General features: G+C 48.2%; 1 protein-coding gene across 5 annotated transcripts in view; it reads left to right on the top strand.

Moving 5' to 3' along the window:
* The first annotated feature begins 553 nt into the window (after window positions 1–553).
* usp28 (ubiquitin specific peptidase 28) overlaps window positions 554–10,888 on the top strand; it is a 99,181-nt gene continuing 88,846 nt past the window's right edge. For 2 of the 5 annotated variants that reach the window (XM_078199015.1, XM_078199014.1), the window contains exon 1: window positions 564–858. In XM_078199015.1, the coding sequence (XP_078055141.1) occupies window positions 814–858 (45 nt within the window). In that variant the 5' untranslated portion in view covers window positions 564–813. Of the gene's footprint in view, window positions 859–10,888 lie in introns of all 5 variants that reach the window. The other 3 variants (XM_078199017.1, XM_078199016.1, XM_078199013.1) reach the window with 2 other exon arrangements.

Raw genomic sequence — 10,888 nt, 5'->3', positions numbered from 1 at the left:
GGGTACAATGGTGTCTTTTAAAAAGCATTTAGATAGTTACATGGGTAAACTGGGAATAGAGGGATATGGGCCAAATGCGGGCAATTGGGACTAGCTTAGGGGTTTAAAAAAAAGGGCGGCATGGACAAGTTGGGCCGAAGGGTCTGTTTCCATGCTGTAAACCTCTCTGACTCCATAAATTTCCCCTTAGTGTCAGGGGGTCTGGCTAGGGCTGTGGGAATAGGGCCTGGGTGGGATCGTGGTCGGTGCAGACTCGATGGGCCGAATGGCCTCCTTCTGCACTGTAGGGATTCTATGACTTTAACCTGGTGTTGTGAGACTTCTTACCTGACAACAATAAATCAAATACTTTACAAAGTGAAATATAACCAAAAAAAAATACATTTCTGGTGCAAATCTGAGATTGCTGCTGGAGGGAGGGAAACAAACTGGGGGGGGGGGGGGGGGGGGGGGAGGATTTAGAAGAAAAAAGTGAAGAGATTCAACCCCATGAGAATCTTCAGGGCTAGCGGCGCGCACGCCCCGCCTCGGGGGCGCGGACGCTGCCGGTCGTGCGCATCTCCCGGCGGCGGCGGCGGCGCGCACGTCAGGCGCCCTGTGAGGGGGGGTGGTCGAGCGGGACGGGGTCCGGGGGGCGGGTTGTCGCTGAGTCCCCTGTGTGTGTGGCGGCTGTGGCTCCGCTTCCTCGCTGCAAGTTCCCGGCCGGTGGAAGACAGGAAAAAGAAAGAATAAGGAATAAAAAAAATTGGGATCATTTCGAGAGAAATCTGATCAGAAGTTTCCAACTTTGAAGGAGATAAATCAGAGGGAAGGATGACGGCGGGGGAGAGTCAAGCCGGAGCGAGTAGCGAGGAGAAGGTAACAGGAAGGCCAGCTACAATGTAGCCAAGCTTTAATGGTAGCCAGCGCGGCCAGGGACACTTTGTAACACTTTCCCCCCTCAGGTTGCAACAAATGGCAACAAAAAGTTTGATTGTCTGAACTTTGAAAGTTCTGTGATACCCTGAGTGATTCTCTGCTCCCACACTCTGACTGGAACCCACTGTTTGTTTTTTTTAAAATCAGATATCCTGTTTACTCTTATCATCTGTCTTTTTTTAAAATGAAGTGTCTGATTGTTGCCCCCCCCGCCCCCCTGTCAGATTTGGCTGCTGTCAAGAGGATGCTATTTGGATCTGCAGCAATGTGTTAGCTTTAAAGTGGGCACAGTAAGAAGTTTCACAACACCAGGTTATAAAGTCCAACAGGTTTATTTGGGAGCCCGAGCTTTCGGAGCACTGCTCCTTCATGCTCCCTCACTGCTCCTTCAGGATTCACCTGATGAAGGAGCAGCGCTCCGAAAGCTCGTGCTACCAAATAAACCTGTTGGACTTTAACCTGGTGTTGTGAGACTTCTTACTGTGCCCACCCCAGTCCAACGTCGGCATCTCCACATTGTGGTTTTAAAGTGTGGCATATGGGAAGGGGAGGAGGCCTTTCAGCCCGTCCAGACTGTCTTGTGCTGTTGTTTAATTTGATCACAGCTGATCTGTATCTTAAGTCCATCCACTTGTCTTGGTCTAGTATCCTTTGTGATATAGAACTGACACTTGGAACAGGATGTAAAGGACGACATAGTTCCAGGAGTAGGCTCAATGGTCACTCGAGCTTGCTCTGCTATTCAATATGACCGTACCTGACTCACCGCATCAACCCTATTTCCATGTCCTTTTGTTCTTTAGAAATCCAAGGTCGATTCCCGGCTTGGGTCACTGTCTGTGTGGAGTTTGCACGTACTCCCTATGTCTTCATGGGTTTCCTCTGGGTATTCTGGTTTCCTCCCACAATCAGAAAGACTTTCCTTTGGTTTGATTTGATTTTTATTGTCACGTGTATTGGTGTACAGTGAAAAGTATTGTTACTTGCGCGCTATACAGATAAAGCATACCGATCATAGAGAAGCAAAGGAGAGGATGCAGAATGTCGTGTTACAATCATAGCTAGGATGCAGAGAAACTTAATGTGAGGTAGGTCCATTCAAAAGTCTGATGGCAGCAGGCAAGAAGTTGTTCTTGAGTCGGTTGGTACGTGACCTCAGACTTTTGTATCTCATGCTGGTTAGGTGCATTGGCCATGCTAAATTCTTCCTCAGTGTAACTGAACAAATGCCAGAGTGTGGTGACTAGGGGATTTTCACAGTAACTTCATTGCAGTGTTAATGTAAGCCTACTTGTGACACTGGTAAATAAACTTTTAAAAAAATTTCCATCAATACAATTAGGGCTGAATGGTCTCATTCTGTGCTTTAAATGATCCACCAGCTGTGTATTCTCAACCCCCTGGGTAAAGGAATTTCTCCCCTCAATCGCAAGTTGCTGATCCCCTTAAGCTGAGACTAGTCCCAGACTCACCAGCCATGGGAAGCAGCCTCTCGGCACCCACCTTGTCAAGCTCTCTTTAACATTTCAGAGATTCACAATCTTTACAGTGCAGAAGGAGGCCATTTGGCTCATCAAGTCTGCACTGGCTTTCTTAAAGAGTATTCTACCTAGCCCCACTCCTCCTCATAATCCTGCACATTCTTGTTTTTCAAATAGCAATCCAACTCCCTGTTGAATATCTCCATCAAACCTGTCCCCTGCACCCTCAGGAAGTTCATTGCAGACTCCAACCACCCAATGGGTGAAAAATCTTTTTCCTTTACTCCTTTTACCAATTATTTTGAATCTGTGTCCTCTAACCCTATTTATCCTATTCATTCCCTTCAGGATCTTGAATGCTCCCCCCCACCCGCCAACCGCCCTTACTGCCCGGCCATTGCACACAAAGAACAAAGAAAATTACAGCACAGGAACAGGCCTTTCGACCCTCCAAGCCTGCACCAACCATGCTGCCCGACTTAACTAAAAACCCCTACCCTTCCGGGGACCATATCCCTCTATTCCCATCCTATTCATGTACTTGTCAAGACGCCCCTTAAAAGTCACTACTGTACCCGCTTCCACTACCTCCCCTGGCAATGAGTTCCAGGCACCCACTACACTACTCTCCGTGTAAAAAAATCTGCCTCGTACATCTCCTTTAAACCTTGCCCCTCACACCTTAAACCTATGCCCCATAGTAATTGACTCTTCCACTCTGGGGAAAAAGCTTCTGACTATCCACTCTGTCCATGCCTCTCATAATTTTGTAGACTTCTATCTGGTCTCCCCTCAACCTCCGTCGCTCCAGTGAGAACAAACCAAGTTTCTCCAACCTCTCCTCATAGCTAATGCCCTCCATACCAGGCAACATCCTGGTAAATGTTGTCTGTACCCTCTCCAAAGCCTCCACATCCTTCTGGTAGTGTGGCGACCAGAATTGAACACTATATTTCACACCCTTTCATCTCTGCCCCCTGTCCCCCAGGCTGATGCAATCCCACTCCAGTTGACCCCCCCACGCTCCCCACAGCTGACGCGACTCCATCTCCTCCCATGGGCTGAGTCTCCCCCTCTTGACGCTCTTCCCCCCCCCCCCCCCTCCCCCACCAGTTAGCTGAGGCTGCCCCCAGCCTGGGTGACCCTCCCTAAGAATCCCCACTGGCTAACCCAGCCAGACCAACACTCCCCCCCCCCCCCCCACCCCCACCCCACTCTACTCCTACCCCTTTATTGACTCCACCACCCTCACTAGTTCCACTTCCATCCTCCCACCCACCTCAGCGGTACTGCTTCCATCCCCCCACACTGGCTTCCCCATCACCCCCACCCATCTCACCGGCTCCCCCTCTGCCCCCCCTCCCCCCACCTCACTGGCTCTCCCCCCTCTGCACCCCCTCCCCACTTTACCAGCTACCTCTCTCTCTTTCCCCCCCACCCCCCCCCAAACTCACTGGCTCCCTGTACAGCTCTTCTCCACCACCCACCCCCCCAACTCACCGGCTCCCCTTCCATCTCTTCCCCCCCTGCCCCCCCCACCTCACCAGCTCCCCTTCCATAGCCCCCAACCTCACCATCTCTCCCCCCCCACCCTCTCCTGCCCCATTCCTCACGAGTTGCTCCCCTTCCCTCCCTCCCTCCCTCCCTCCCTCCTGCACATGCCTCTCCCTCCCCGCATGCGGGAGGGACCCCAATTATCCCTGCAGTTAGTCTCCTTAATGTGGCCTTATGTGTGGCATTACATGAATGGGATAGAATGCAAACTTGGATCGCCAGTCTCCTCTGACTGTTATCCTGCCACCTCCCCACCCTAACCCGCTCCCTCTCACTCCCTCCCCCACCCTGCCCCGCTCCCTCCCCCCACCCTGCCATAAATTCTGGATTTCCTAGGAATTAGGAGCATGAGGAGGGAAGTCAGCTCCTTGAGTCAGCTCTGCCATTTAATATGACCATGGCGAATCTCATCTCGGCCTCATCTCCACTTTCCTGCCAGTTTACCATAACCACCCCCCCCTCCCCCCTGACTGACCTGGGAGCAGCAGTGAGCATAACCCTGGTTCCACTCTGAGAGCAGAAAGAGTTTCAAAATGGTACAAAGGCAGAGGCGTTTTTAAAAAAAAGTAAACCTGAATGCACTGCTGCCTCATGGCCAGGGACCTGGGTTCGATTCCGGTCTTGGTCCCAGTCTGTGTGGAGTTTGTACATTTTCCCCGTGTCTGCGTGGGTTTCCTCCGGGTGCTCCGGTTTCCTCCCACAGTCCAAAGATGTGTCAATTAGGTTGATTGGCCACGCTAAATTGCCCCTTAGTGTCAGGATAAATGTGTGGGGTTACGGGAATAGGGCCTGGGTGGGACTGTGGTCGGCACAGACATGATGGGACAAATGGCCGCCTCCTGCACTGTAGGGATCCTATGAATTCCCGGCTTTGGTCACTGTCTTTGTGGAGTCTGAATGTTCTCCTACGGCTGCTTGGGTTTCCTCTGGGTGCTCCAGTTTCCTCCCACAGTCCGAAACATGTGTTGGTTAGGATGCATTGGCCATGCTAAAATTTTCCCTCAGTGTACCTGAACAGGCGCCGGAGTGTGGCGACTCGGGGATTTTCACAGTAACTTCATTGTGGTGTTAATGTAAGCCTACTTGCGACAACTATAAATAAACTTTGAATGAGTTGAAACCTCAAATCGTCACAGCAACTAGAACTGCAGAATTTGAGAGGAAAATCTGTAGTCAGCTTCAGCTGGTTCTGAAACGCCCCCTCGAAGCTGACAGTGGCCTTTAATGCTAATTTTAGTTTGGAGTATCTTGTGGTATTCAAGGTCATCCAATGTCTGTATCTAAAAGTGCTGGTGATTTAGTTGCGGCTGAGAAACTGCTGGCCAATCACCCCTTCCTTCTATTTATTTAACTGGCATTTAATAAAATATTAGCCCTTGTTATCTTTTTCCCCCCATTGGGAAATCTTTTGGAGCTGGTGGAATGTTCTCTGCAACATGCCTCCGCAGAAGTCGAGGTCGTCAACTTTGCTCAGTTGGTAATGCAACACGACTGTAGTTGTTGGGCTAGGTGTAGTGTACTTGTACTGTGGAACTTAAAAATAAATATAAAAGTGAGTGAAGATTGGCTCCAGTTCTGGCCTTCATCGGTTGGCTTTCTGGAATAAAAAGTTAGTGAATTAGCATCAGCTCCTGATTTCCTTTTAAATCCAGCAGCATAAAGAACAAAGAAAATTACAGCACAGGAACAGGCCCTTCGGCCCTCCAAGCCTGCACCGGCCATGCTGCCCGTCTGAACTAAAACCCCTTTCCGGGGACCATATCCCTCTATTCCCATCCTATTCATGTATTTGTCAAGACGCCCCTTAAGAGTCACTATCGTATCTGCTTCCACTACCTCCCCAGGTAGCAAGTTCCAGGCACCCACCACCCTCTGTGTAAAAAGAAAACGTGCCTCGTACATCTCCTTTAAACCTTTCCCCTCGCACCTTAAACCTATGCCCTCTAGTAATTGACTCTTGCACCCTGGGAAAAAGCTTCTGACTGACCATCTATGATCGTGACTTCAGTCTCCAGGACCCTAAATTCTCGAATGCCTCCCTTGGCCTCTCTACCTATCTTTCCTCCTTTCAGATGCTCATTAAAACCCTTGACAAAGCTTTTGGTCATCTGCCTGAATATTTCATTATGTGATTTGGTAGAACCATAGAATCCCTACAGTGCAGAAGGAGACCATTTGGCCCACCAAGTTTGCACTGACTCTCTGACAGAACATCTTGCCCAAGTCCAGCCCCCTCTTTTACCCCGCTAATCCTCCTAATTTTAACATCTCAGGACACTAAGGGGCAATTTAGGGTCAATCCTCCTCACCTGCACATCTTCGGGCTGTGAGAGGAAACCGGAGCACCCGGAGAAAACCCACGGAGGGAATGTGTAAACTCCACAGAGACAGTCACCCAAGGCTGAAATTGAATCCAGGTTTCTGTCGGTGTAAGGCAGCAGTGCTAACCACTGTGCCACCCAAATTTTGATGTCAAATTTTGTTTTACAATGCCCCAGGGAGGCAGCTCGGGACGTTCTGTTATGATACAAGGTGCTGCAGAAATACAAGTTCTTGTGGTTGTATTGAGGAAGGATATGTGCCCTGATCAAACTGGTCTCAGATGGTTAATTTGAGATGTCAGATCTTGGTCATTGGATGGGATATCTGATTGTTGGTGGGCTGGAAATGAGAGCATATCAGGAAGGGAGTGGTAGAAAGGCTCGTGCTTTCTTTCTGAGGTCCTATCAATTGCTGTGGAGCAACACATTTATGGACTGTTAGCTCAGTTTAGCGGGATGACTGGGTTTGTGATGCAGAGCGATGCCAACAGCACAGGTTCAATTCCTGTATTGGCTGAGGTTATTCGTGAAGGCCCGGCCTTCTCAGCCTTGCCCCTCGCCTGAGTTGTGGTGATCCTCCGGTTAAATCACCACCAGTCAGCTCTCCCTCTCAAAATCATAGAAACCCTACAGTGCAGAAGGAGGCCATTCGGCCTATCGAGTCTGCACCGACAACAATCCCACCTCGGCCCTATCCCTGTAATCCCACATATTTACCCCACTAATCCCTCTAACCTACACATCCTGGGACACTAAGGGGTAATTTAACACGGCCAATGCACCTAACCCGCACATCTTTGGACTGTGGGAGGAAACCCATGCAGAGACGGGGAGAACGTGTAAACTCCACACACACACTGACCCAAGCTGGGAATCGAACCCAAGTCCCTGGAGCTGTGAGGCAAGTACAGACCTATCATTCCCAATGCCCTCCAGCTATGGGGCTTCCCTCATTTCATGCCTGGGTCTACAGACTAACCTGTAGATACTGTTTGATTAGTCAACAACCCCAGTCAACTGTGCCACCGTGCTGCCCCAAAGGGGAGAGCAGCTTATGGTCATCTGGGATTAAGGCGACTTTACCTAATGCTTGGAAATGCACTGAGGCCCTGTGAAAGAGAAAATCTAAATTTGATGTTTTTAAAAGGGATTTGTGGTGGTATCTGTACTTTTATTCATTAATTACTTCATATTTTGTGCGAGTTACTCGAATGTTGGTTGCAATTTAGCACATTAATCGCAGTTCGAGTTCACCTGCCTTAGAGTTCAGCTGTTAATGTTGAGTTATGTAGTAAATAGGTCATATCCCTTGATTACAAGGCAGTAATGTGACTAAGGATTTGGATTATATAATAACTGGGGGAGATTGAACTTCAAGCCATCAACAGTTCATCTGAATCCTATTTCATTTTGGAATTGCTGTATGAAAAATAAGTGCTGTGCCTCTAGCTCACCTAACATAAATAAAAAACAGAAAATGTTCGAAATACTTAGCAGGTCAGGTAACATCTGCAGAGAAAGAGAGAGAAAAATACCATCTATCATCCCAGTCATATTCTAAAATGATAATGGGGTTGTTGACTAATCAAACAGTATCTACAGGTTAGTCTGTAGACCCAGGCATGAAATGAGGGAAGCCCCATAGCTGGAGGGTATTGGGAATGATAGGTCTGTACTTGCCTGTGGCTCCAAAGCCATGCTACACTCATCATACATCAGGTCTCAAATGATTCATTCACTGTGTATATTTGTTGCAGCCTTCTGAGAGGTGGCTTTATTTAGACTTTGAACCTGTTTGGCTATTTTGGCAGCAGCTCTTGAATGAATCCAGTGAGAAAAACATAGAAAACAGAAGCAGGAGAAGGCCATTCTACCCTTCGAGCCTGCTCCTCTATTCAGCAGGATCATGGCTGATCATCCAACTCAGTAACCTGATTCTTCCCCCCCCCCCCCCCCCCCCCCCATATCCTTTGATCACTTTCGCCCCAAGAGCCATATCTAACTCCTTCTTGAACGTATACAATGTTTTGGCCTCAACTGCTTTCTGTGGTAGCAAATTCCACAGGCTTGCCACTCTCTGGGTGAAGAAATATCTCCTCATGTCAGTCCTAAAGGGTTCACCCCTTATCCTCAGAGTGTGACCCCTGGTTCTGGATGCTCCCATCATCGGGAACATCCTTCTTGCATCAACCCTGTCTAGTCCTGTTTGAATTTTATAGGGTTCTATGAGATCCCCCCCCCTCATTTTTTTGAACTCCAATGAATACAATCCTTACCAACTCAATCTCTCCTCCTGGCTCAGTCCTACCATCCCAGGAATCAGTCTGGCAAACCTTCCCTCTATAGCAAGAACATTCTTCCTCAGATAAGGAGACCAAAACTGCACACAATATTTCAGGTGTGGCCTCACCAAGGCCCTGTCTATTTGGAGCAAGACATCCTTGCTAATTCCCCAGAAACAGGGATTTGGATCTTGCTATGTGGCAAACCTGCTGGGAGGGCAGGAGTACCAGAAGAACATACTATGCCTTGTTTTCCCTAAGAGTGGTGCAATTATTTACTGGGAGCAAGTCAAATGCCAGACCATTCATGCCTCATTTGGGCACAACCTTTGTTTTCTTACCCATAGAATCATCATAGAATGCTACAGTGCAAAAGGAGCCCATTTGACCCATCGAGCCAGCACTGAACAACAATCCAATCCAGCCCCTAAACCTGTAGTCCGATGTATTTACCATGCTGGGCCCCCTGACACTAAGGAGCAATTTACCATGGCCAATCAACCTAACCCGCACATCTTTGGACTGTGGAAGGAAACCGGAGCATCTGGAGGAAACCCACGCAGACACGAGGAGAACATGCAAACTCCACATAGGCAATGACCCAAGCCCGGAATCAAACCCGGGTCCCTGGTGCTGTGAGGCAGCAGTGCTAACCACTGTGCCACCGTGCCGCCCAGTGTACCCATTGCTGTTCTTCTTGGCTTTTGTATCATGTTAATCTCTCCTGCCCTCCAGCCTATCAAAGACCTCTTTTGTTCTCTTCTGCCCTCTCCTCTTTCTAATGGTTTAAAAACCTTCACATTTGTATCTTCCTTCTGTCCTGATGAAAGGTCATACAACTCTCTCTCTCTCTCCATAGACGCCACCTGAATATTTCCAGCAATGTTTTGTTTTTAATTTTGCTTTTGGGCATTTGCAAGTTGACTGATTATGAAAGTGTTAAATTCGAGATTAATCATCCGATTTATCATTGAGTGTCATTTGAGTTGTTCTGTACAAATATCTGAACAAATACAAATCCTATCTTGATCCTTGCACCAAGTGCAACATCTCTATCACTTTTACTCAAGATAAGCATTTCATGACTCGGGAAGGTTTCCAGTTAACAGGAACACTCTACAGCTCATGGACAAGGGACCAGCAACTAATGGAAGGTTAACTGATGTTTGATGAGGGGAAAATAGTCACCTTTACTTGGTGAGGCAATACACATGACTGCAAATGAAAGCTAGAATATTTGCGAAATTGGCATCAACTGGAAATCATTTAGTTTGAATTTTTTTGGTCTCTTGCAGATGTGGGTATCGCTGGCTAGGCCAGCATTTATTTCCCATCCCTAACTGCCCTTGAAGAGGTGGTGATGAGCTGCCTTCTTGAACCCGCTGCAGTCCATGTGGTGTAGGATGCCCACAGTGCTATTAGGGAGGGAGTTCTTGGATTTTGACCTAGTGAAGGAACAGCGATTATAGTTCCAAGTCAGGGTGGTGAACGGCTTGGAGGGAAAATTTAGGTGATGGTGTTCCCCATGTGTCTGCTGCCCTTGTCCTTCTAGCTGGTACTGTACGTAGAGTTGGAAGGTGCTATCGAAGGAGCCTGTGTGAGTTCCTGCAGTGTACCTTGAGTATGATACACATTGTGCATTGGTGGTGAAGGGCGTGAATGTTTGAAGATGGATACCAATCAAGTGGGCTGCTTTGCCCTGGATGGTATAAGTTTCTTGAGTATTATTAGAGTTGCACTCATCCAGGCAAATGGAGAGTATTCTATCATACTCTTGACCTCTGCTCAGTAGCTGGTAAGAAGTCTCACAACATCAGGTTAAAGTCCAACAGGTTTATTTGGTAGCAAATACCATAAGCTTTCGGAGCGCTGCTGCTCCGTCAGATGGAGTGGAAATGTGCTCTCATTTCCACTCCATCTGACGGAGCAGCAGTGCTCCGAAAGCTTATGGTATTTGCTACCAAATAAACCTGTTGGACTTTAACCTGGTGTTGTGAGACTTCTTACTGCGTTCACCCCAGTCCAACGCCGGCATCTCCACATCAGTAGCTGGTAGACAGGCTTTGGGAATCAGGGGGTCAGTTACTTGCTGCAGGATTCCTAGCCTCTGATCTGCTCTTGTAGCCACAGTATTTACAAGGCTAGTTTGGTAAGTTTCTGGTCAATGGTAACCACACCCCAGGATGTCAAGGTTCAGAAATTCAGCAATGGTAATGCCATTGAATGTGAAGGGGTGACGGTTAGATTCCCTATTATTCTTGATGGTCATTGCCTGGCACTTGTGTGGCACGAATGTTATTTGCAACTTGTCAGCCCAAGCCTGAATATTATC

This window comes from Mustelus asterias, chromosome 27 (genome assembly GCF_964213995.1).
Source record: "Mustelus asterias chromosome 27, sMusAst1.hap1.1, whole genome shotgun sequence".
Taxonomy (NCBI): Eukaryota; Metazoa; Chordata; class Chondrichthyes; order Carcharhiniformes; family Triakidae; genus Mustelus; species Mustelus asterias.
The sequence above is the reverse complement of the archived record's forward strand: the minus strand, read 5'-3'. Positions and strand labels throughout refer to the sequence as shown.